Source organism: Schistocerca gregaria, chromosome 2 (assembly GCF_023897955.1).
Source record: "Schistocerca gregaria isolate iqSchGreg1 chromosome 2, iqSchGreg1.2, whole genome shotgun sequence".
Classification (NCBI taxonomy): Eukaryota; Metazoa; Arthropoda; class Insecta; order Orthoptera; family Acrididae; genus Schistocerca; species Schistocerca gregaria.
Genome location: NC_064921.1, coordinates 482,886,786 through 482,911,637, shown reverse-complemented (window position 1 = coordinate 482,911,637; position 24,852 = coordinate 482,886,786). Strand labels below are relative to the sequence as shown.

The 24,852-nt window shown below is 43.3% G+C and overlaps 1 protein-coding gene across 2 annotated transcripts in view; it reads right to left on the bottom strand.

Annotated features, from left to right (window-relative positions):
• Positions 1 to 13,937: 13,937 nt before the first annotated feature.
• The window catches only part of LOC126327485 (uncharacterized), a 34,432-nt gene continuing 23,517 nt past the window's right edge, over positions 13,938 to 24,852 (bottom strand). For both annotated transcript variants that reach the window (XM_049995891.1, XM_049995892.1), the window contains exon 2: positions 13,938 to 16,322. In XM_049995891.1, coding sequence (XP_049851848.1) covers positions 14,547 to 16,283 — 1,737 coding nt within the window. In that variant the 5' untranslated portion in view covers positions 16,284 to 16,322 and the 3' untranslated portion in view covers positions 13,938 to 14,546. The remainder of the gene's footprint in view (positions 16,323 to 24,852) is intronic.

The following is a 24,852-nucleotide window of genomic DNA, read 5'->3' as shown; positions in this document are numbered from 1 at the left end:
ACGTCCAAACATTTCAAGTTGAATAACCAGGGCTTTTACAACATTCTCTCGAAGTCTCACGGCTCTGGTTTCTTCCTCCATAATACACTTCCATCTTCCGCCAGTAGCTTGTGGCACTCTCACTCACAAATTGACCAGAACTTTATTTCGTATCTACCATGTTATGATGGGATATTCTGTCGAAAAGACAGCAATCTTAAAATGTGAGCAACTGTTGATCCACGGCTATTCACCATCCTAGGATGCAGACATTCCTAAGGGTAATTTTCCACATTTCGAAAATTGTTCCAGTTTGCCACTTGACCTATGTTCAGGTAAGGCTGTTCCACTTTCAGAGCTCAACACACGCAAGACAGCATGGAAGCGCTTGCGACAGCTAATGTCATTGAACAGAGGTTTGTCTTTCTCAACAGTTGAGAGTTGATTGTGTTTTGTTTTGTTTCTTGACTTGTAAAGCCATAGTAATTGATAACGCCTTTTTTCGTTAACCACATTTTATCTGCATTCGCCGGATCAGGATAACCTACACTATTGGCCATTAAAACTGCTTTACCACGAAGGTGACATGTTAGAGACGCGAAATTTAACCGACAGGAAGAAGATGCTGTGATATGCAAATCATTAGCTTTTCGGAGCATTCACACAAGGTTGGGGCCAGTGGCGACACCTACAACCTGCTGACATGAGGAAAGCTTACAAACGATTTCTCATACACAACCAGTGGTTGACCGGCGTTGCCTGGTGAAACGCTCTTGTGAGGCCTCGTGTAAGAAGGAGAAATGCGTACCATCACATTTCGACTTTCGGACTGTAGCCTATCACGATTGCGGTTTACTGTATCGCGACATTGCTGCTCACGTTGGTCGAGGTCTGATGACTGTTAGCAGAATATGGAATCGGTGGGTTCAGGAGGGTAATACGGAACGCCGTGCTGGATCCCAACTGCCTCGTATCACTAGCAGTCGAGATGACAGGCATCTTATCCGCATGGCAGTAACGGATCGTGCAGCCACGTCTCGTTCCTGAGTCAACAGATGGGCACGTTTGCAAGACAACAACCATCTGCACGAACAGTTCGACGACGTTTGCAGCAGCATGGACTATCAGCTCGTAGACCATGGCTCCGGTTACCGTCCAGGCTGCAGCACAGACAGGAACCATTGCGATGATGTACTCAGCGACGAACCTGGTTGCACGAATGGCAAAAGGCCATTTTTTCGGATGAATTCAGGTTCTGTATACAGCAACATGATGGTTGCATCCGTGTTTGGTGATATCACGGTGAACGCTCATTGGAAGCGCGTATTCGTCATCGCCATACTGGCTTATCACCCGGCGTGATGGTATGAGGTGCCACTGGTTACACGTCTCGGTCACCTCTTGTTCGCATTGACGGCACATTGAACAGTGGACGTTACATTTCAGATGTGTAACGTTCAGTGGCCCTACCCTTCATTCGATCCCTGCGAAAATCTACATTTCAGCAGGATAATTCACGATCGCATGTTGCAGGTCCTGTACGGGCCTTTCTGGATAAAGAAAATTTTCGACTGCTGCCCTGTCCAGCACATTCTCCAGATCTCTCACCAATTGAAAACGTCAGGTCAATGGTGGCCGAACAACTGGCTCGTCACAATACGCCAGTCACTACTCTAGATGAACTGTGGTATCGTGTTGAAGGTGCATGCCCAGGCGGATCTAGACCTTTATTACGGCCAGAGGTGGTTGTTCTGGGTACTGATTTCTCAGGATCTATGCATCCAAATTGCGTGAGAATGTAATCACATGTCAGTTCTAGTATAATATATTTGTCCAATGAATACCCGTTTATCATCTGTATTTCTTCTCGATGTAGCAATTTTTCTGGCCAGTAGTGTATTTCCCTACCATTGTCGCTACGACGGCGTCATGGTAAGTAATTCATCTCTCATTGGCGACCCTCGGAAAGTCCTTTGTGGGCTGTAGGACAGGTTGTTCGAGATATTTATCATAGCATGTATTTAGTAATCCTCCACAGTAATATTAGTCATAACCCTAGATGGCCTATACTTAGTTCTCCGTCCATACTTTACAAGTTCAAGTCACCATCTACTACTTAGCGCATATTTCCGTATTGTCAAGTTTAGGTTAGTACTTCGTTAGATAAGTGGAGGAATGGAACATGGTTTGCACTTTGTTCTTAATTCCTGTTCAGTGCAGTTTGTGCCCCATCATTTCAAGTGATGTACAAAGAATGTTCCCAAACATCAAGAATAAGATGACACACCAAAGAAAGGAATTTTATCGTAGAATTTCCGAAAACATTTATCAAAATATTGTAGCAGACGTGGCAAATAGTCGTACGTATTTGTTTGGATAGTATCTCCACGTAGGCATGGCACAAGGAAGCCAGTAGTGTATATTTTCCCCGAGATCAGGAGAGGGGCTGATGAGCAGGGCACAGCGGTGCGGCACGCCTCGCGATAACGCATGTGGCGGTCACTCTCCCGCAGCTACCAATAAATGACAAAATGTGTCCGAGTTCGTACGTGCCCCACTATTTGTCATACATACTTGCTTACTGTGAAATAACAATTAATTGTCAATCATTATTTGTGTTATCTACAGCGTCCACTACGACCAAAAAACTGTAAAACTAAATTCAGTGACGCAAAAACCTTTAATAGAGGATGTAAAGGCTATCCAGGCATTGCCAATGCTTATCCTTTCATTGCTTCTTTTCATAGGAATAACACTAATCCATTATTCAAAACAACGAAAGCAACGGGAAGCAGGAAGTCATGGCACATATTACAGAACTTATGAGTTTCCGTAAAAGAATAACAAAAGTTGTTTGTGTCTGTCCTTCGAAGCTAATTTTAGAAATGGACTCAGTCAGCTGCACGGCACGGTCGTGAGCCACGATACCACGGTCCTCTGACCCGCCCGCATACTTCAGCGTCAGCTCTAATGGTTGTGACAGCTTTTTGGACTCGCTTCATCGTCGCTGACGTCGTAGAGGAGCTCATTGCCGCGCCCCCAAGCAGTGAACATCCAGTGGATCTAAACCGATGGATATGAGCGGCCAACACGCATTGCTTCCCTGGACAACTAATATGTTGTGAAACTGGCGATCTAAATACCGACAATCTATTCTATTCTCATGACAATGGCCTTGCCGCAGTGGATGCACCTGTTCCCGTGAGATCACCGAAGTTAAGTGCTGTCGGGCATGGCCCGCACGTGGATGGGTGACCATCCAGGCCGCCATGCGCTGTTGCCATTTATTGGGGTGCAATCAGCCTCATTACTCTAATTGAGGAGCTACTCGACGGAATAGTATCGGCTCCGGTCAAAGAAAACCATCATAACGGCCGGGAGAGCGGTCTGCTGACCACATGCCCCTCCTATCTGCATCCTCACTGAGGATGACACGGCGGTCGAATGGTCCCGATAGGCCACTTGTGAAGACGGAGTGCATTCTATTCTCATGAGGAGGTGCCTCATACTGCATAAACTACATCTCGAGACGATCTTGAAAAGGAATGCCATCCAGACTATTAATAAAGTCTGTAATGGGTGAAAATGTAGGCAGCTGTGATGGCACCAGCAACTTATCTGCAACGACCCCAACCCACATGTTTAGAGAAAATCAGGCTTTAAATCTGCCCAGTTGATGATGTCAGGTTTTCATCTGCGAGATGTGCAAATTATACATATTTACCTGTCACCAGTGCTTTGCAATAAAACTCTGTATTGTTTTCACACAGTTCCATAAGCCAGGAGCAGAACGTAGCGCATTGTGGGTAGTCACCTTCGTGAAGATGCTGAGCTGGCTCGTACTAAGCATGCAGTAACTATTCACGCTACGTGCGTCTCAAATGAGATATTCCTGACTTGCCGCGACAATCGGTTGTCCTTCAACTTTACGTAGAATTTGCTCCTCACGTCATAATACTGCAACGTCACGTTGCGACCCACGACCTTCGCACATAGAGAGATCCCGTGTCTCTTAGTCGACGGCGCTCTGCAACGAAGGTTTTTGTTTTCGGAATGCAATGAGTTGGGAACCTGAGATGATAGGATAGATTTTCCTCGCCCGTAACGCAGATTGCCTAGCTTACCCTTAAATTGTGTATCAGATATTGTGCAAAGTTCTACGCGTCCATCAAGTCAGAGTAGCGTTTGCGAGCGTTCTACTAGGCTAATGACGCTCAACTGTGGATGGTCTATACTGCGCGACGTCGTTCACTTTGCGGCCCAGCTACGGCCTTGCAGAAAAATATCACGTGGTACAATTTTGACCAGTTTGTGGGAAGACTGCTTGACGCAGGGAAAAGAAAGGACACTGATGTGTGCACATACGAATGTGTCGCATATGAAACTATCTGCACTTACACCCATCACACACCGTATATCGGAATTTTTGCGCATATTTATGGCTTCTTTAGTGTACACATGCATGCGTGATTCGTTTACTTCAGCAAAAGTGCTTTGCGTTATCAAAATCATTTAATAATGACTTGCGTTCTGTACTCCGTATCAAATGCATTGACAGAAAAAAATCTCAGCACCAGAAAATAATATAGAGTTATGAACCATAGGGGATTGACTAGGTAACATATTTAAATGATAAACGCTGCAAGATCAGTTTATTGTAAACGCGAGATAAGCCATTGCTGACGTGAAATGCTGATATAGTAACTACCAGCGTAGCCGCCAAAATCTTAAATGAAAGTACGCAAGCATGTATGCATTCTGTTGTACAGGAGCCGGATATAGGTTTGCGGGATGGAGAACGATGCCTATTGCACATGGTCGTCTACACAGGGACGGTTAATTCTTTTTGTGGAAAACACTGCAGTTGTCGTCCGATGAGCATTTCTAGGCGCTTCAGTCCGGAACCGCGCAACTGCCTTGGGCATGGAAGTGTGTGATGTCCTCAGGTTAGTTAGGTTTAAGTAGTTCTACGTTCTAGGGGACTGATGACCTCAGATGTTAAGTCCCATAGTACTCAGATACATTTGAACCATTTGTCGTCGGATGATGTCCCATATGTACCCAATTTAGAGATAGGTCTTGTGATCGAGCAGGCCAAAGCCAAATGTAGCAACACTGTACTGCATGTTGGATTACAACAGCGGTATGTTGGCGAACGGTATCACTGACGGAAAACTGCCCTGGAATGCTGTTCATGAATGGCAGCACAGCAGGTCAGATCACCAGATTCACGTACAAATCTGAAGTCAGAGTTCATGGGATAGTGAAATAACTGACTCTTAACAGTTTGTTTTGTCATTCCGGTGCCAGCTGCTGCTCACATTGGTGATTTATGTCGCATGACTCCTTAATTGTAATGTGAGTTCTCTCCGTCAGTGTAGATGAGTGGAAACTAAACATTAATATTGCGAAGTTTCAGTTTTACACAGGATCAGCCTTATCTTCTTAAGGATCATCCCAGTAACTGCTCCATATTGAACAAAATCACACCGCCTGCCCAAAATGGTCCCTGAGATAATAAGGAACGAAGGGGGTCATACAGGCACATGCTCGGAAATGCGCTCCAGGGCAGATGTACCAAGTTGTGGTTGAAGATAAAAGATCACTTGACAGTGTAGGTTTCACCGATTTAAAGCATCCATGAGAACACACCAGGTAAGTAGGAATTTTCTGTGTGCAGTAGTGTTTTAGTACCAAACTAAAGATAATCAATCTTCTCAACGCCAACAGCCGAGACCTGCATCTCTTACGGACTTGCCTGTTCGGCTTTTCTGCAGCGTGGACAGTATACACGCTCTTTTTAGTGCGGAGTTGAAACACTAGTATAGGCGGAAAATTCTCACTTTCCTGATGTATTCTTACGTGAACTCTGATACCTACACTGTCGAAGATCATATATCTCCTCCTTCAAGTGGGAGTATGCATTTCCAGTCATATGCTCACATGACGATTTTTTACTTCTTGTCCTTTCAGTTGCCGTTTCCTGCAGTAATATGCATTTAGCATAATCAACCTAAAAATTTAGGCACAATTTGTTCGCATAGTTTTCATAAAATTTCAATTTGTAAATTAGTGATGACAGTGTAATTATTTCATTCTACTGTATACTTTGTGCTCTGCTTCTCTCCGTTCTTCGACGTGTTCTGAGAGGTTATAGTCCTACAGAAATCTACAGGCTCTTCTCAAAAATTTTAAGGCGACTCTATTATGAGGTACTCTTGCATGAAATTAAATAATATAGTCGGTAACTTAATTATTGTCTTTGTTGCAGGAACGATTTGTGTTTTTTTTAATTTTTTTTTTTTACGTGGAAAATTTCGATTTCTACAATTCGGTAAGTGTTAGTTCTAATTAAATTCTTAATAAATATCCTTACATGTAACTGATTTGCTGTGAGAGATATTCCATGAAGACGACGGCCTTGAATATTTGATGTTAGCAGAACTTAGGAAAAGTAACTCGAGACTACATTTAACCTGAATTACAATGGTGTCTAAGACTTCAGGACGAAACAAATTTTTGCATGTTGTGTTGTCTTGACAAGTAAAACAGCTCAGTGGGACTTGCGGCATGAGCAGCAATAACTGATACAGTATAGTACAGAAGGTAAAGGAAAAAAAGTGTACAATGTAACGAATAGAAATTATATTTTAATTCAAAGGCAGTAGTTACCCTGAAGTCACTACGATTCATTATGGGCTTCTGGACAGTTCAAACGGTGCGACATTAATAATATGTGTGATCACTACGGACGGCAATGCATGCCCTGCAGTGTGTTCCCATGCTAGCAGTAAGGTTCCTAAAGAGTTCATAGGTAAAACTTTACATTCTTTCACCAGTGTGGCTGTAATTCATATGATTGCTGGGATTCGTTTTCCCAACGTATATCTAGACATCCTCGATGCGTTTTAATTCGGGGAAACTGGCAAGCTGGTCCTTTCAACAGGTCTACTTCCGTTCCATAGCTCTTCCACCTACGCAATTCGATGCAGTTCGCGAACTGTCACCCATAACTTTTAAACTCGGCGTCGAACGCGCTACTGAAAGGGTGCGCTTGGGGGAAGCAGAACAGTTTTGCACTAAATTTGACCAGCGTGTGCCGTGTTCAAATATTTGGAGGTCGGTACACACATACAATATTATGCTTCTCCACAGAGTAACACCTGGACCACTAAAAGTATCAAGTCCGACACTGCCTGGAGTAGACTCATTTGACGAGAGATGTGATGCACCAGAGAATTGGAACCTTGTAACATGAACGCTTCAAAATTTATTGAATTATTGGGTCTGACATTACCTTCGAAATGTAATATTACCTTCTTCCTCCCACCCCCCCCCCAACCCCCCATGAACCATGGACCTTGCCGTTCGTGAGGAGGTTAGATATAGTGGGAATTAGTGAAGTTCGGTGGCAGGAGGAACAAGACTTCTGGTCAGGTGACTACAGGGTTATAAACACAAAATCAAATAGTGGTAATATAGGAGTAGGTTTAATAATGAATAGAAAAATAGGAATGCGGGTAAGCTACTACAAACAGCATAGTGAACGCATTATTGTGGCCAAGATAGATACCAAGCCCACACCTACTACAGCAGAACAAGTTTGTATGCCAAGTGGCTCTGCAGATGACGAAAAACTTGAAGAAATGTATGTTGAAATAAAAGAAATTATTCAGATAGTGAAGGGAGACGAAAATTTAATAGTCATGGGTGACTGGAATTCGAGTTTAGAAAAAGGGAGAGAAGGAAACATAGTAGGTGAATATGGACTGGGGCCAAGAAATGAAAGAGGAAGTCGCCTGGTAGAATTTTGCACAGAGCTAATCATAGATAACACTTGGTCCAAGAACCATAAAAGAAGGCTGTATACATGGAAGAAGCCTGGAGATACTAAAAGGTATCAGATAGATTATATAATGGTAAGACAGAGATTTAGGAACCAGGTTTTGAATTGTAAGATATTTCCAGGGGCAGATGTGGACTCTGACCACAATCTATTGGTTATGACCTGTAGATTAAAACTGAAGAAACTGCAAAAAAGTGGGAAATTAAGGAGATGGGACGTCGATAAACTGAAAGAACCAGAGGTTGTACAGAGTTTCTGGGAGAGCATATGGGAACAATTGACAGGAATGGGGGAAAGAAATTCAGTAGAAGAAGAATGGGTAGCTTTGAGGGATGAAGTAGTGAAGGCAGCAGAGGATCAAGTAGATAAAAAGACGAGGGCTAGTAGAAATCCTTGGGTAACAGAAGAAATATGGAATTTAATTGATGAAAGGAGAAAATATAAAAATGAAGTAAATGAAGCAAGCAAAAAGGAATACAAACGTCTCAAACATGAGATCTACAGGAAGTGCAAAATGGCTAAGCAGGGATGGCTAGAGGACAAATGTGAGGATATAGAGGCTTATCTCACTAGGGGTAAGATAGATACTGCCTACAGGAAAATTAAAGAGACCTTTGGAGATAAGAGAACCACTTGTATGAACATCAAGAGCTCAGATGGAAACCCAGTTCTAAGCGAAGAAGGAAAAGCAGAAAGGTGGAAGGAGTGTATAGAGGGTCTATACAAGGGCGATGTACTTTGTCAAATTTTCACGCAATACCATATCTCCCATTTCATCTTCATCTACATCCTCTTCCATTTCTATAATATTGTCAGAGCAGTGAAAGATCTGAGTCGAAACAAGGGCCCGGGAGTAGACAACATTCCGTTGGAACTACTGACGGCCTTGGGAGAGCCAGTCCTGACAAAACACTTCCATCTGGTGAGCAAGATATAAGAAACAGGCGAAGAACCCTCAGACTTCAAGAAGAACATAATAATTCCGATCCCAAAGAAAGCAGGTGTTGACAGATGTGAAAATTACCGAACAATCAGTTTAATAAGCCACAGCTGCTAAATACTAACACGAATTCTTTACAGACGAATGGAAAAACTAGTAGAAGCCGACCTCGGGGAAGATCAGTTTGGATTCCGAAGGAACACTGGAACACGTGAGCCAATACTGACCTTACGACTATCTTAGAAGAAAGATTAAGGGAAGGCAAACCTACGTTTCTAGCATTTGCAGACTTAGAGAAAGCTTGACAATGGTTACTGGAATATTCTTTCAAATTCTGAACATGGCAGGGGTAAAATACAGGGAGCGAAAGGCTATTTACAATTTGTACAGAAATCAGATGGCAGTTATAAGAGTCGAGGGACATGAAAGGGAAGCAGTGGTTGGGAAGAGTAAGACAGGTTTGTAACCTCTCCCCAATGTTATTTAATCTGTATATTGAGCAAGCAGTAAAGGAAACAAAAGAAAAATTCGGAGTAGGTATTAAAATCCATGGAGAAGAAATAAAAACTGAGGTTCGCCGATGACATTGTAATTCTGTCAGAGACAGCAAAGGACTTGGAAGAGCAGTTGAACGGAATGGACAGTGTCTTGAAAGGAGGATATAAGATGAACATTAACAAAATCAAAACGAGGATAATGGAATGTAGTCGAATTAAGTCGGGTGTTGCTGAGGGAATTAAATTAGGAAATGAGACACAAAGTAGTAAAGGAATTTTGCTATTTGGGGAGCAATATAACTCATGATGGTCGAAGTAGAGAGGATATAAAATGTAGACTGGCAATGGCAATGAAACGTTTCTGAAGAAGAGAAATTTGTTAACATCGAGTATAGATTTAAGTGTCAGGAAGGCATTTCTGAAAGTATTTGTATGGAGTGTAGCCATGTATGCAAGTGAAACATGGACGAAGAGAATAGAAGCTTTCGAAATGTGGTGCTACAGAAGAATGCTGAAGATCAGATGGGTAGATCACGTAACTAATGAGGAGGTATTGAATAGGATTGGGGAGAAGAGGAGCTTGTGGCACAACTTGACCAGAAGAAGGAATCGGTTGGTAGGACATGTTCTGAGGCATCAAGGGATCACCAATTTAGCATTGGAGGGCAGTGTGGAGGGTAAACAACAGAGGGAGACCAAGAGATGAATACACTAAGCAGATTCAGAAGGATGTAGGTTGCAGTAGGTACTGGGAGATGAAGATTGCACAGGATAGAGTAGCATGGAGAGCTGCATCAAACCAGTCTCAGGACTGAAGACAACAACAACATATTACCTTCGTATCATATCGCTGCTGCCTGGAAACGTGCTAAAGAAATAAGTATTTGCACCCTAAGAGCGGCGTTGGAAAGCGTGTGCTACTAGCAAGAACAATACACTCATCTCGACATTAGTGTCACAAACTGTTGGTATAGTTCTGATTTCTTCTTGTGGCGTTTACGTGTACTTTTAGGCGATAATTTAGTGTCCGTGACAGATACGGCCACCGACTAGTCTTAGAAAACTAATCTCATACGACTCCATGCAAAAAATCTTACTAGCTACTCCTATGTTAATTCACAGCCTGTAATATCTTCTCCTTTTCATAATTGGTTTATTCCTACCCGTTCAATATTTGGGTATGTTGTCAAGAGTTCCTGCCTTGTATGTTAACTAGTTAGGAAGTCTTTCTGGTATTAGGAATACAAAATTTATATCTCCTCATCTACTTCTGGTATTCTTCCAGCACCAATCTAAATGATCAGAGAACAGCATTCTAAACTTAGTCACTCAAGAAACGTATTTCCCTTCAAGAGTTGATAAGGTTGAGATTGTAAATCGATATATTCAGGGTATAGTCTTTAGAAACTTGATATAGCAAATAGTGTATTTCACGCACCACACATTCGCAGTGTCATCACACTGCACATGTTTAGGACCACAAAGATCCGCGTGACAATACTGATACCAATTATCGAACAGTAACGCACCTGCGACAGTTTGGATGTGCACCATCATCTGAAGAATCACAATATTTTGTCATTAAGTCACAATGTGCCCACTATAAAACATGAAAGTGGTCATTTTAACGTCTCAGACTGAAATAATTGTTATAGCTGACAATTCGTACGTATTGATTACGTCAAGTATTGCGACCCGTTCTGGAAAACAATGTTAGAAGTACTTGGCAGGCAGACCAATAGACGCCATCGCATTTGATACCGGGGTTGTTAGGTAACACCAGCTTTGCATTGCCAGCATGGAAGTGTCACCAATGTGCAGGTTACTAAAATGCGAATATTCTTAAGGAACACAATCTCATTCTCGTGAGACACTTGTGATTTGTTATGAGGAACCAGCTAAATTATCAAGTTCCACTATGCAAAAACTCTACTGTAACTATTACTGTCTGTTTGGCATACAGGCAAACTTAATTCTTCCCCTATCTCAATGGGGTGTAACATTGGACTCCGCGACGCACTTCCTCGTGATTTGGTGTGTGTGTGTGTGTGTGCGCGTGTTAGTAATAGTATCACCTGGTATTTATTACTTGCTTCGTTTAATTAAAAACAGACAGAACAGTAATTTATTGCACTCTTTGTCACGTAAAGCTTAGTAACTTCCTTCGAAATAGCTCTAGACTGTAAAAATTAATGTTACTCCATGCAAAGCAATATATGTATGATTATTGTAATATAAATTATTTACTTGTTGTAATATGAGATGTTCTTTCGTTGTCCTGTAAATTATTGACTTTAAAAGCAACTAATTTTAAATTTATTTATAGTCATCGTATCGGCTTTGAGAAAATTACGAAGATTGGAGAAAATAAAGCGTTTTTGGTTGCAGTATTGTTTATTTTTAACTCTAAATAGCAAGCCTAAGTCACAAACGTTGTTTACTAAGTTTGCTTCTTTGGCTACCACTTTTTCCTTTTCAGTAACTTATAAGTTTATTCATATCCGTTTGTTTGCATTTCTAAAACTATATCCAAATTAAGCAAGCATTGTTGCCGCGTCGCTTTATCACAGCACCTGATTAAGTGAAAAGTATGCGGAAATCTAACTCGAGCCATCGCGGTAGTAATAACAGTACGGTGAATTTTCTGGTTTGTTGTGCACATTTCAGAAATTTTCGCAGCGAATAGCGCCAACAGTCAGTAGTGCACGAAAAAAAGTCTCAAACTGACAGAATTTTCATTTAACCAAATTATCGTTCTGTTCAGAATTATAATGCTGAAGAAAAGGTGATGCTTTAATATTAGTGAAGGCGCATACAATATCTACAATTTGGTCATTGGAGAGCATGTTGAAAACTACGGACATTGTGGGGGCAAGGGCACTTGCATTTGTCTGCCTGGGATATCCTTTGACAATGTTAAACTGACGACAGCGACTCATAGGAACCTGATGATGTTCATTTTCATCACGACTTTGCCGTAAATTCATCTCCTTAGCGGAATCCCCACAAGATGTTTCACCGTCAATGTCACACGTTTCTGAAGTCACTTCCAGGTTACCTACAGATTCTGCCGCAGCTTGTTCTGGGGTAATTTCTTTATCAGGTTCGCTTCAGACACCTTCTGGGTCAGTGTGGTCACATTCATCCAGCATCCCAAAAAAGCCATCATCTGGGATTTGCTTCGAAGCGATTTTTTAAAATGTATGGCATTCACACTATGGAAACTAAATATATAAACCTAACAAACTATGTTAAATTGAACTTTAATGAACCTGCGAACAGCTGTTAAGTGAAGATTTATTCACGACCGGTTTCGCAGAGTTAAAGCAGTATCTTCAGGTGGTCACAAATGTATCATAGATTAGGACACAGAGATGCTATCAACATTCTTAGTCACTAAGTCCAACTCCATGAGGAAACCTCTGAGATGCTTCTTTAACGCAGCGAGATTGGTCGTTAATAAATTATCACGTTACAGCTGTTTATGGTTTAATAAATTACCACTTGACAGCGAGTTCAAATTACCACTAATTTCAACGGCTAAGGCTGCCCATATCATAAGACGCACGTGCTAAAAAAAATATGTAACATAGTAATCGAATTAGGGTCTTGTCATGTCCCAAAGTGTGTTTAAACTTTTTATATATTTAACTAACACACCATAGATTAAAGATGTAATATACATCATGTATCAAAAAGAATCATCCGATTTGTCATGTTTATATTTCTGAAATTAATAAACATTCACAATGAACTTTGTTTTTTGATTACGTGGAAACTGATAAAGTGTTTTGTCATACCTTTTCATAGGTGTTCACTATGCTCCACTTTAGATGAAAGGCGCATGTCATAGTGGTATTGATACTTTTCCTATTGTGTACCGAGTACGTCTCTATGTTACGCGGTGTCTCAGTTCATTCATTGTCTGTAACGGAGGAACATAACCAGAATCCTTTATAAACCCCACACAAGAAACAATAACATACAGTCAGGTAAGTAGACGCTGGAGACCGGTAGTATAACTCTAAATCATTCGATCCAGTACGACCGATCCATCGTTCAGAAATCCTCCGATTTAAAAATTCCCGCACTTCCAGATGCCTGTGTGGCGATGCTCTATCCTGTTGGTAAATGAAGTCGTTCGAATCAGTCTCCCATTGGTGGAAAAGGACGTTCTCAAACATATCAAAGTATGTGCTTCATGTAACAGTGTTCTGTGCAAAGAATAATGGACAACACACCTTTTCCCGTGAAACACATTTTGAAGAGCACCTCTCAGTTCTAAAACTCAGTGTGGTTGTTCCGTTAATTTTTCCATTTAAATGGAATCTTGCCTCGTCACTAAACACTAAACGTGGAAGAAAACTGTCATTCTCTATCTTGCCAAGAACGAAATTACGGAACTCCACAAGTTTTTGTTTGCTACATTCACGAAGAGCTGAATTTTGTATGGCTTCATGTGTAAACGTCGATGCAACACACGCCACACGGACATCGGGGGCATGATGAGTTTCGAACTGCACGGCGAATGGATTTCTGCGGACTCCTTGTGGAACTATTGCAGATGCTTCCGACGTCAATGTGAGACACTCGGGAATGGCCTGGCCATTATCCTTCATACAAACAACGTTTCTGGGAATTGATCACGCAATCGTCTAATGCTCTGTGCTGTAGGATGATCCCCACCGTAGCTGGTACGAAAGTCACGCTGAGCAGTTGTTACCGACCCGCACTGCCACAAAAGTATTACACAAAACGCTTTCTGTTGTCCCGACACCATTTTTATTAGAACTAAAGTGAGCGCACACTGCTCCTACCTGGAGTTTAACCATGTAAAACTCTTGAGTCTGCGCTTTCCAATAGTACGGTGTTCACGTAAGTATCTCAAATAACATAACAGTTACGAATTTTTAAGTCAGATGATTATTTTTGTTACACCCTGTGTGTCTTAAACACACGCAGGAGAGACAAAAATTAATAAATATGTTCTTACAGGTGCAATAGTATCACCAAACATAACTTTCTGGGGTTCCCAGAGGACCCTATTTGGTAAGCTGCAAACGTGTGACTTAAGTATGATATCGTTGCTGGTAAAGCACGGTCACATCTGTTATTAGTAATAGATTGGCAAAAAGTGAAAAAATTTATTTCTTTTCCGGGTTATCAAATAGTTACAGTGTAATAAAGTAACTAAATGTACAAAGTTAGTTAATTCATTTGGGTGTATTATTCTCACAATTTATTAACATATTAAAATAGGTTAATTACGATCGTTAGGCTATTTCTACGTGCTGTCACATGCCAGCAGGTGAAGGCCCTTCAGTGTTGCTTCAATAGCATTGCAAGAACCCTGGGTTGCTGAGGACAGCGCCTGTACAATAACGGGCACAGTCTCGCTGCACATATCGCTCCACTCTTCAATGAGAACGCGGTAGTTTCTCATGTCGTCCAGGACTGGTAACAGTGAGCCTCTCATCAGCTTCATCTCCGACTCCCAGCTGCTCACCCCGGCCACACTAGCGTCAGGTCGCTGAATGTAGTCCAGGAAGCGGTCTCCGGCTGCCGCAATGTGGCGGAAAGCGACGGTGCCGCGTGGCTGGTAGCTCCTCATAACGTGCAGGTCACGCCACGCCGCGTGCAGGGCTTGGCTCGCCTCCCCGTGGAGTCGAACCGCGTCCTCCGCGTCGCAGAGCGCCTCACACGTCCACTGTGCGGCGGCAGACGCTGCGTCGCTGAACCTGCTAAGCTCCTTCCCTTCCAACTTTTGCACCGCTTGCTCCATGATCCACGTCATCACTACAGCTGGTTCCACTACGTTCACTATAGTCTTTAAACAGTTGAGGATCACCTGACAGCTAATTTCTGTCCTTGCTACAATTTTCTCAGCTACAGCGCACAGCTTGAACATTTTCTTGCGCTGCCGTACGACTACGTTCCGCGATTTTCGAACAGAATTGGATGCCTTTCGTAAAATGTAGTTGTGGCGCACGTCTCCAACCGTGACAGCCCTCCTTACATCGTCTTCACTACTGGTGGCATCAATCCGTTCAGATTTGTCAGATGCAATTGGCTTGCGACATACCTGCACGACAGGCTCTTCATGGTCTTCTGATTTTGCCTGCCTTTTGCCTACACTGCACACGCCAAGCACGTAGGCCTTTACGGCTTCGAACCTCTGTTCAAATGGAGAACTTGTGGGTGCTTCTCCAAGCACTCTCCAACTTCGCAAGCCCTGCTTTACAATATTTGTTACGAATTTACGAATGGGAGCCTTGACGACGCTATGGAAGTCAGACGTCAGGTGAGAGACTTTCGTCAGGTGTCTACTAATGACTGTAAAGACGTGCTCTTCTCTTTCCTTTTCCAGCTTCACTGATTCTGCTGCTCTATCGTAAGATACTTCTAGTGCCACCAAAGAAAACCATGAACCTCCAATGTCTGATAAGCAGTCGAGTGCTTCACTTGCAGTGTCTGTCTCAGAGAGTGAATACTGAACAATCACCGCTTCATTCGACATAACAGTGTCTTTATCACTCGTGAAACTTCGCTCACTCCTGTTGCAGCTCTGAGGCGACCCACCGAGAAGGAAGCCATCTTTCTGCTGCTGTTCGTCACCGGACACATGTGCTGAGTGTCTCGGGGCTGACATCTTTCGCCATCGACAGCTATCCGTGCGCCATGTTTTCTCAGTGACCCAGTTGTACAAGTCGCTATCAATGATAGACACATTTGCGTATTCTGCTAAGATGCCGTCAGAACTTTCGGAATCCTCTGTTTCAACCTTTAAGTTTAGATCTTGTTGTGAGGTGAGAGTCAGTTCGACGCGGGTTTCATTGCAACTCAGACCGTATTTGTTAGTTTCCTCTGGCCTGTGACACTGTTCACGATCATCTTTCCGTCGATGTCTGACAGCGGTGAAGTGGCCTTCCATGTCTACGCGTCGTCTGACCGCTATAGGTTCTCCAGTAGAGGAATCTGACGAATGTGCTGAGGACCTTTGTCTGTCTCTAGTGTCCATCATGAAGTCGTCCTCGCGGCGGCTTCAGTTGACAACAGAGACCTGCAGATCATACAACTTGCATAAGTTTTACAGGTTGTGACAGTATTTGCGTATGTGCATGATATTGCCAGAGGGAGGGAAAAGAAGAGAGGAAGAGAGGAAAAGAGAGAGGAAAAGAGAGAGAGAGAGAGAGAGAGAGAGAGAGAGAGAGAGAGAGAGAGAGAGAGAGAGAGGACTAGAGGACTTTTAAAACATTTGGGAAGACAGGAATGTGCCAAATGTGTCGTAATCCTAAACAAAACATTTCTCTGTAATCAAGGCACAGTTAAATACCAATGCTAATTTTAAGATATTTTAACGCTTATTACTATCGTTTAAGTTTGTGTACTTGTAACCAGCGACAAGAACTGCCAAGAGATTTCTCATACGATTCTCGATTCTTGCGAAGTCAATTGCGAAGTGAAACTTCTTGACAGGTCAAACTGTGTAACGGATTGGATCTCGAATATGAAAACTTTGTCTTTCGCAGCCATGTGCTCTACCCCCTGACTCTTCCAAGCATGACTGACAACCCATCCGTTCAGCTTTACTTCAGCGCTTACTTCATCTCCTGCCATATAAATTTAACCGAAGTCGTCCTGCGTACCTTGCGGGACTAGCACTCATGGAAGAAAAAATGTTCCAGCTACATCCAGCAGGATTGTTTCCAGAATGAATTTACACTGTGTGCGCTGACATGAAACTGTCAGGATGTTTCTCATCAGCGCACACTCCGATGCTGAGTGACAATTCAGTCTGGAAACAAGTCGTCAGGCTGTGGCTAAGCAAAGTGTTCACCATGTCTTCGTGCTTTAAGTTTCTCAGGAGATATTCTGTGAAATTACGAAGGTATGAAATGAGATACTGGTAGATGTTAGTTGGTTGGAGATTAAAGGGACTGAACTGCATTGTTGTCAGTCCCTTTTTCCTCTGTCGAACATGTCTCAGGTTAAAACCATACCGTATAGGAATCTTATCACTTGAAATCTTGCGAAGGAACAAAATGTGTTAAAGTGTGTGTGCAACCACACTAAAGTATAAAACGACATTATCAAACCGAAAGTGGAAACGTTAACGAATAGAAAAACAGCGGTAAAAAGTGTTAAAATAAGATGGCCTTGACTCGCTGATCGTAAGAAAAAAATGTTCCAGCCACTATGCAACACACTAAAATCCCCAGTCCAAAAGCACAAGGCAAGAGAAAAACAAATGGTGACATGATGAACACCGAGTCGAACAGACAGCACCAGATGCCGCGAGCACGAGTTAAAATGCAGGTAAGATGAGGGCCTGAAAAATGAGGGTACGGTGCCTGTCCTTAAATAGATTGTTAAAAGACCCCTTGAAACTATGTTATCCACGGAGGCATTGTCACCTAAAAGTCAGGGAGAATAGAAGTCCACCGTAAGGCGGCCAAATGCGGACAATCCAACAAGATGTGAACCACTGTCAAGAGTGAACCACAACACAGACTGGTTCTCTTACACAGGTTATGACCTAGAGGCAGCCAAAATGGCTGACGCCAAACCAGTAAAAAGCATTGGAGTCTTTGTGATACGCTCCCTTGGAAGACCACACATTCGACGTCATCTTTACCATACGAAACACATTCGGCAAAGTCAGGGAGCGCCATTCTATATTCCAGAGCCCAAAAACCTGGACGCGTAATAGTGATCAGAGATCAGAATCCAGTATGCCGATCTCCAGACTCTGTTTACAAGTATCCTCTTTCGCTAACCTGTCAACTAGTTCATTTCCTGGGATTCCAATGTCCATAACTAGACCACTGACCGTCCATGTTCTTGGAGGACATAAACGGACTCTTGGGTGGCCATTACCAGAGGATAGCCAAGATAGCACTGGTCGAGAGTTTTAAAGGCTGTCAAGGGTCCCTACAGACGAGGAAGGACTCCCTGGTGCAGGGATGGACAAGCCTAAGACTGCGGGAGATGGCTACCGGCTTAGAAGTGAAAACACGACAGCCATCCGGCACGAAGCGCTGTTCAGTATGTCCCTCATGACCACAGGAGAACACAACATGGCCATCAACCATCAAGCAATCCTTGTAAACTGTTGGGATGGGTCAAGAAAAGAGAAACAGGCGGCAGAGGGCGGCAGGATGAACTGAGTTTTTTGGAACTTGTGATAAGTCAAGATGAAGCTGTGGTCGAGATGTACATCACGAATGTGACGTGAGTTGCCCTGGAGGAGAAGTGGTAGAGGGAAACACTCCCGTGAGACAGGACGAGACAAGGACTGCAATGTAATCTCCGATCTCGGCCGTCTTTGTGGGAGACGGTGCTCCGGATGTTTAGGCGAGCTGCGAATGTGTGTGGTATAACTGGCAAGAAGCAGTTGTCGCCTGATCTGCAGTGAAGAAACCCCAGGACTAGGCTGTTCACAGGGATCGTTCGGAAAGCTCCCGTCACCAGTCAAACTCCGCTGTGATGTATAAGGTCCAGCATCTGCAATGCCGAGGGCCATGCTGAACCATACGATACGCTCCCGTGGTCAAGACGGACCTATACAAGGGCTTTGTACAGCTGCAACAGCGTACGGCGATCTGTACCCCAGTCAGTGTGACTCAGGCGTCGAAGAATGTTTAGGTGCTACCAGCACTTTCGCTTAAGCTGAGGAAGAAAGAGAAACCAAATTAAGTGGACGTCGAAAACGGGCCCTAAAAAGCTATAAGAGTGTACTGCATTAAGGAGATGGTCACCAAGATAAAGTTGTGGGTGTAGTTTAACTGTACAACGGCGGAAGACGTACGCAACGGAAGTCTTGGCGGCTCAGAAGCCATGAGTCAGGGCCCTTAACTGCGTCTTTCGTATGGCCTCCTGCAGTCGATGTTCAGCCACACCAGTAGTAGATGAACAAAAGGAAATGCAGAAGTCATTAGCCCGTAAGAAGGGTGATACTGTGAACCCCACAGCTGCTGCGAGCCTAGTCAATACAGATAGTCAGTACAGATCCCTGCAAAACACCATTCTGTTAGGAATGGGGAAAACTGAATTACCAACTCAAACTAATATTAAGAGCGCCTGGGTTGGTACTGAAAGCGCAATTCGTGAAAATACTATGTACACCTGCAGAGCCTGTTATCCATAAAGACGTGGAGAGATTCGTGTTTCAGTGGTGGAGATTCACCATTCCCAGCACTCTTTCTTCTGTCGTTTGATTATTTCCCACGAAAAAAAATCCATTTTTCTCATACGATTTTGACGCTCTGTGAGTTATGTAGACACATCACAGGTCGCCGTTCATGGTGCACGTGACTACTATCAGATCATCGATCGTTGCCGTTGGGACAGGGGCTTCAGGGAACCTACTTTATCTTGTCTGCAAGATGACATCCACCACCTGCCTGAATACTTCACTGCTCGCTAGTAGTGTACATCACGTCATGTCGATTTTGCCGTGTCCAAACAACATGTACAAGTTTACACCGCGTCTACTTTTATCCATGCCTGAAGAGTCAAATGGAGGTGTTTCTGCCCTGAGAGGTGTGGTCAGCGACGGAGCAAGTGTTTCGTGTATCATACCAGCTTCTACACCTCGCGGTAAGTGATACAAACGCCTCTCCTCAATATGTTATCAGCTCAAGTGGGATGCAGGTAGCAGTTTCCACAGAATATATATATTCCGCGTACGATCTTCACAGGGTGAAGTGTGAGATATGTTGTGTTGCTGAGACCGAGCGTCCACTATCTGCTTCACCATGACGTCCTGTCGAACCTGGCTTTTAAGTGAAAAAACATTGGAATTTCAACGGATGAAAAGCCAAAACTAACGATAAACAAATGCTGTTGAAAACTGTGAGGTGGAGTTTGAATTAACCTTACAGCTAAACAGTTGTGTAACAACACAATTCACGAATATCAGCTCACAGTAACGATTTTAAGTAGGCTGTCATAATCAGAGTCAAGGATAGGTATATACTTGTAACCGCGGCTACTTCCCTCGCTACGTTCCGGCTACGTTTTAAACATGGATGTCCGATGAAAATAATTCCAGATATACCCTGAATTAAAGCAAATGGTCCGGATGTACAGTGATTAAGCCCATGAATGACGTACCGCAGTCGAAGGAGCATTACCTAGAACGAGAAAGCTTACGTTGTGCTACCATACATAGTCGGAATAGCAGAAGTAAGTTGAATTTACACGTAATCGCAATGAAAATCAGACTGTCTGAAAATGAGCATGTCATGACCATTTGGACGCCGCCTGTTATGGTACCACATCACTACAACAAAACAATCAATCATATTTCCTACACCGAACAACCTACTACTCGGCGAGGTGACTCAACTCTAGCACGTACCTGTTACAGTGAAAATCATGCATAGAAACGTTAAGATAATTTTCACAGTTTTGGTATCAAATACATTAGAAACAGTAGAATAGTTTTACCATTGCTTAAGGCATGTAGTACGCTCCGCATCGAGAGCTTGTACATCAGCTGCGGTGGGCAATTTAGCATAAATTCGTGTACGTAGGACAGTGATGGAAAGAAAAATCGGTGCAGTTGTCTTCGAATGTAGCAAAACCACTATAGTACGTACAAAAAAGTTCTGGAAACAAGTTCCTCACATAGTTCTGCCAAGAAAGAAAATCAAAGGGTAGTCTATGTTACTCCCTCTGTTGGTAGGGAGTGTGACAGTTTAATTGCACTATTGTTCCGGTAAATTAACAGCAAACAGTCTGTACCAAGTACCCAAAACTATTCTCCTTATAAAGGCACAAAGACCCTATCTGCAAATGAAGTCGCATCTACAAGTCGTGAAAGATTCAATGAAAGCTAAGGCTGTATCTCACCGCTCCGCTTAACTACAAGCCCTTCTGCCATCAGTTAGGTACGGGCGCTGATAACTTCGATGTTCGGCGACCTACACATACCACCACCACAAAAAGAACGAGAACTGCAAGCAGCAGCCATTCCGCCAGATCGAGTCAAATTTTCAGAAAAACATAGCAGTGCGATCCCGCTGCTCAGTACGAATTTAGACCATTCTGGTTTCCGTTGGGAATGGTCGTCAGATATACAATAAATTAACGAGAGGCTTTCATTAGTATCTCTGATTTACTTTCATTGGAACAGCAAGCAGGTTTCCCTAGATCAAGATCTTTTGGCGATGTTTTCACACTGAAAAAAATTATGCATAAAATACAAGAATCACACCTAGTACTTATCGACTGTGAAAAAAAATTGACAAAATCCGTTTAAAAAGCTCTATTCACTGATGGAGAAAAGATTTCTCCAGGCAACTGATAATAGTATGCGAAGGTTTATACAAAAATACCAAAATACGAATATATACTGATACAATAAAAGTTCATGCAACTCGCAAAGCTCTGACAATACTCCATTGGTAGAGATTGTGACCGACTTCAGGTTATTACCATCCGTATGAAGTAACTGTAAATAGATTTTACACCAAGCATCAAAACCTGTTCTGCTTACAGAAGAGCAAAGACACAGCCTCCGTGTAGAAATCATGATAGACATAGCGAAGTACTAAAGGAAAGTAAGGCTGCAGTATGTCACCTACATTGTTAAACGTCTACGTCAGCGACCTGGTCAGGGAATGGAAGGAAGGAGGAATCTCATGGTATACGAGTAAGGCCAGTTGAATCACGAAAAACAGTGCTTTATTTCGATGGCCCCATAATCAGGGTAATAACGAACAGTGGAGCATAGACTGAATAATACAATGAAGAGCCTAATATCGTGAAGGGCCGCAGCGAGTACGCAGAAATGCCGCAACAAGATGTCGCATTGACTCGACTAAAGTCTAAAGTATTTCTGGAGGTAACTGACACCATGAATTTTGCAGGGCTGTCCAAAAATCTGAACTGCACGTTGCAGGTCATCCCAGATATACTCAATAATGTTCATGTCTGGGGAGTTTGGTGGCCAGCGTAAGAGTTTCAACTCAAGAGTGTTCCTGGAGCCAGTAATTTTGAACATGTGGGTTGTCTCCTTGTCCTGCTGTAATTGCCCAAGTCCGTCGGAAGGCACAATGGACATGAAGGGATGCATGGTATCAGACAGGATGCTTACGTGTTACCTGTCAGAGTCGTGTCTAGGCGTAGCAGGAGTCCCATATCAAACCAACTGCATGCGCCCCACACCAGTACAGAGCCTCCACCATCTTGAACAGTCCCCTGCTGACATGCATTCATTACATTGACCTCATACCCATACACGTCCATCCTCTCGATACAATCTGAAACGAGACTCGTCCAACCAGGCAACATGTTTCCTACCATCAACAGTCCAATGAAGGTGCTGACGGGCCCAGGTGCCGCATAAAGCTTTGTGTCGTGCTGTCATGAAGAGTACCGACTGGGCCTTCGGCTCTTAAAGCCCATATCAATGATGTTCCGTTCTATAGTCCTCTCGCTGATACTTGATGGTCCAGCATCGAAATATGCATCTGTCTGCGAAGGGGTTGTACTTCTGTCGAGTTGAACGATTCTCTTCAGTCGTCGTTCGTCCCGTTCTTGCATTATCTTTCTCCGAAAGCAGCGATGTTGGAGATATGTTTTACCGGATTCCTGATACTCCCGATACACTCATGAAATGGTCGTACGGGAAAATCCCCATTCCATCACTACCTCAGAGATGCTGTGTTCCATCGCTCGTTCAAACTCATGTTTCCGTTGTCACTGTGCGTGTCGCTGTCCATGCTGTAGAGATTTTTACACAGAGACATTACAGACGTTGGCTGTGTCTGTAATTCCTCTGTCTCTGGTTTATAATGGCTAATGGATCTAAGCCGGCCGGGGTGGCCGAGCGGTTCTAGGCTCTAGTGTCATGGTACTCAGAGCCATTTAAAACATTTTTCTGGACCAAAATGGTGTCTTCTTTCGGAAAAATGTATGTACAAAGGCATGTATTTCACATCGTGTCTAGTATCCCCATCTTTCACCAGTACCTTGCACCTCTGTATTTAATAGTGATAGATATGGAGCGTATTCCGAGCGCCACACACAGTTCATCCACTGAGATGGTGCCGAAGGCTTCAGACCGCTTAGAAGGACATATCTCTGCCTATGACTGCCGGATGCTTTGCTGGTGACGATGCAGAAACTATGGTCCTTACAGCAGACAAATTGAATGAAACGGTACTGATAATGCACCGTCGACTACCATCATAAAATTGGCTCGCTGCTAAAAGACCCGGCCTACAGGAAGTTTGATAAGGAACTAACTTCGGCGATGACCAGCAAAACCACGGCCTATAGAGACTGCCGAAAATTCAAAAGTAAGGGTGTCTTTGCAGTCAATAATCGACATCAATACACACAATTGCAGACTAACCAAATGTCTGGCGACATTGGTCCGTATGGTGCACTGTAGTCATCATATTAAGAATTTAGAGGATTACGTGAAACTACATACAGTTGTGTGATTGCAAATAGATGAGTTGATCTTGAGTATCGACATTACATCTGCGAGACTCCTTGGTGCTGCTGTCTCAGAATTTAGATCTGCAAATAGTTACGCTCTTCGAACATTTACCGATGACTAACAGTTTCAAATGCAAGGGGAAGTTTTATGAATACATGTATGGAGCGGCCACGGGATCCCCCTAACTCCAGGGATCTAACATGGAACTCTTTCAGGAGGAGGTAGAGTTTCAAACTGCTCATAGAAACACAAACACTCCTTAGGCTATGTCTTAAACACTTTTGTAGTGTGTAAGCATGGCAGACAGGTACTGGACCAGTTTCTGTATCATCGTAACAACATCATCCGTAATATTGCTTTCACAATGGAACTACAGGAAAATGATTGTCTCCCTTTCCTGAGAATATGGATAAGGAAAATAGCAAACGGCATGCTAGGCCAGTACTTAGGAAGACATCCAGCGCACGGCACGCAGTTCAGACCACACCACTACATAGAGCGCACGTCATCTGCGATAAAGAAATCCTGCTGGTGGAAGTGTTCCGCAAAAATTCGTGTAGTGGAGCGCAGATTAGCGGGGCACTGAAGAAGAGACAAGATGCTTGAAGCCGGAAAGAGGAAGAAGACGAGAGACTCGCTTTCCTTCCTACCGCTCTTACCCAATACTCCGAGTCTACTCGAAAAATCAAACATGAAAACGGTCATCCGACCACCGCCGAGGCCAAGAAAGTGGCTTGATATTGTGAAAAACCACTAGAAACAAGCGTACCACGAATATACAGCATTGTCTGCGAATGTGGCTAACAGTACACTGGGCAAACGCAGAGCTTTATTTCGAAACGCTTCTACGAGCACGTCGGCATATGCGACGCTGACTGACAGGGAAGATAGCGATAGAGCACAGCCTGAAGGAAGGTCAAACCTCTGACTTTCGGAAGACCAAGGGTTCTTTGCCTAGCAAACACCTATTGGGGTTGTGTCATACAGGAATGTATTGAAATATAGATTCACAACTATCTTGTTAACATACAAAAGAGACCAATCAAAAGCGGAAGGGAATCCAGCATTAACGGGCGTAGGACCAGAGCGCAACTAGTACCATCCAACTCGCAAGATGTGGCTGAAATTGTGGCGG